Below are 2,336 nucleotides of genomic sequence, written 5' to 3'. Positions count from 1 at the left end.
TTATTTTGGTGTATATTAAATTGTCTTTACGTATTATATTTTATGCTATTACATTTATTTTACATACTACATTACGCTATTTTTACACATATTATAATAAAGTGTAATTTCATAAATTAATTATCCAGAAAATAGAATATTTTATATTGCTATTAATTAAATATAATATATGTTAAGATAAATAATATACATAAATTAAGGTATTTAAATTTTAGTTAGGTTAGTATACACGCATTAAGATAGATTAAAAATATACGCATTTAGTAATTAGTTAAGTTAACACGCATTAAGATATTAGGAATACACGCATTTAGGGCGGAATAAATACATGCATCTTAAGAAAAATTAAGTTACGTAAAAATAAATTAAATAAGTATTCAAATAAATAAATAATTTTATTTTTCTTAAATGTATATTAATGAATAAAGATTCGGGGAGTCTATTAGATACGACGAACGATATAATCGACATCGATACGATACAAATAGATACTCAGGGGAACCTAAGTAGTGATAGCAAAGGGGAAACAGTAGGAAACGAAGACGTTGCCGGGGAAACAAATAATACAGTTTCTGAGCAATTAATTAGCCCAATTCTCACTGATAACCAACCAGGTTCGCCAGTTTTCGATAATAACGCATATTTAAATTCGATTAGGGAGAAAGAAGCGTTAAATAAGACTTTAACTCCAAATTCCGATTTAATAAACAAAAGAGCAAGGCTAAGAACTGATTCAAACGTTGTACATACGGAACTAGCACCTGGGAAAATATCAGAACAATTTTGAAGGGAGCCTTCGAACATAAAGCGTCAGAAAGGGCACTTACAATAGGGTTAAATTTCGCACGTATGAAGGAAAATGAAGACGTAGCCAGTTTTGCTGGGCGTATCGAAGAACTTAATTATAAATTATGTATAGCTAGCTCAGAAAGGCTAACGGAAACAGAAGCTGAACTCAATAGGAAACAGCTTAAACACCAGGCATTAATCATTTTTATTAACGGGTTACCGAATCACATAAAAGCTCGGAGTCCAGAATCGCTGGAACAGGCTATGGTTATGGCTAGGGACGAAGAACTTGAACATAACGCAAACTTGCAGGTAGAAAAATTGCAGGAAAAAAATCGAAAGACCGGACTCAGGACCAAACAATAGACCTCAAAATTATAGACAAAATTTCAATCAAGGGAGAGGTAATTTTTCTCGAAACAATAACGGCTATAACAACGGGGGTAACCAAGGATTTAATAGGAATAATTATAATAATTATAATCAAAATAATAACGGATATAACAACAACAATTTCACTCGTAATAGCAATAATCAGCACGTCAATCGTAATAACAACGGGTATAATAATCATCAAAATTTGAATCGCAATAATAACTTTAATTTCAATAGGAATAATGAAAACGGTAGACAGAATTCTTATGGCAATAATTTCAGCGCTGTACAACGAAATCCGAATATGGCTAGGACTAACGCAGGATGGTATATCTGCGGTCGAAAGAACCACATAGCCCGCGATTGTCGGCAAGGGGGCTCAATTCAAAGGAATTACACACATGGTGGACAGCCAAGTGACAATATTCCCACCCGTAATAATTTTACGAGTGCCAGCGCACCATTATTCTGCACTTACTGCAATAAAACCGGGCACATAATGTCTATACTCTATTCAGAATAAGAATTCCCACTCGCTTGACGAAAACTCGTTTCGTTCGCGCATGTTTGTTGCCACCAGCTGGCGTTGATGTAGGCAGCGCCGCCGCCGCCGACATTCCGCAGATGTATACGTAGTGAACTATAATATCACATGTGTCTACAATTGGTTTATGCGTTCATTCCGCAACATATCAAAACACCGCGCACCCTCCAATATTTGCTGTTTTTTTTTTAATAGTATTTTGTAAATTATTTATCCAACATGGCAGATAGTTCTAGTGAGGATAATGCTGAATATGGCCCATCACCAGTCAAAAAAGGAAAAAGTGGAAAAGTGAGTACTATATGATATAATACATAAATCTGTTATTATTCTCCATTTCAAATACGCAGACTTTGGTAAAATACATTTAAAAAGTATTTGGAATAAATACTCATATACTTATGAAAAATAGTATTCAGAACATATATTCAAATACTTCATAAAAATAATATTCCGAATAAAGTATTTTAAATACTGCATTATAAAATATAAACGAGTGTAAAGTTAGCAATTAACCTAGCCATTGATAAGGAATTTACCATATTGGCCATAACCGCTTTGTACGATGAGTTGCCTATGGTATGCCCCTCATCCACTTATATAAATCTTAATAAAAACCATAATAAAA

The 2,336-nt window shown here is 33.3% G+C and overlaps 1 protein-coding gene across 1 annotated transcript in view; it reads left to right on the top strand.

Moving 5' to 3' along the window:
* Nucleotides 1–1,927: 1,927 nt before the first annotated feature.
* The window catches only part of LOC103311817, a gene marked incomplete at its 3' end in the record, with an annotated part of 2,613 nt that continues 2,204 nt past the window's right edge, over nt 1,928–2,336 (top strand). Inside the window, exon 1 of the mRNA XM_008191550.2 lies at nt 1,928–1,999. Coding sequence (XP_008189772.2) covers nt 1,928–1,999 — 72 coding nt within the window. The remainder of the gene's footprint in view (nt 2,000–2,336) is intronic.

Source organism: Acyrthosiphon pisum, unplaced genomic scaffold (genome assembly GCF_005508785.2).
Source record: "Acyrthosiphon pisum isolate AL4f unplaced genomic scaffold, pea_aphid_22Mar2018_4r6ur Scaffold_20513;HRSCAF=21261, whole genome shotgun sequence".
Taxonomy (NCBI): domain Eukaryota; kingdom Metazoa; phylum Arthropoda; class Insecta; order Hemiptera; family Aphididae; genus Acyrthosiphon; species Acyrthosiphon pisum.
This window is presented reverse-complemented; position numbering and strand designations above follow the sequence as displayed.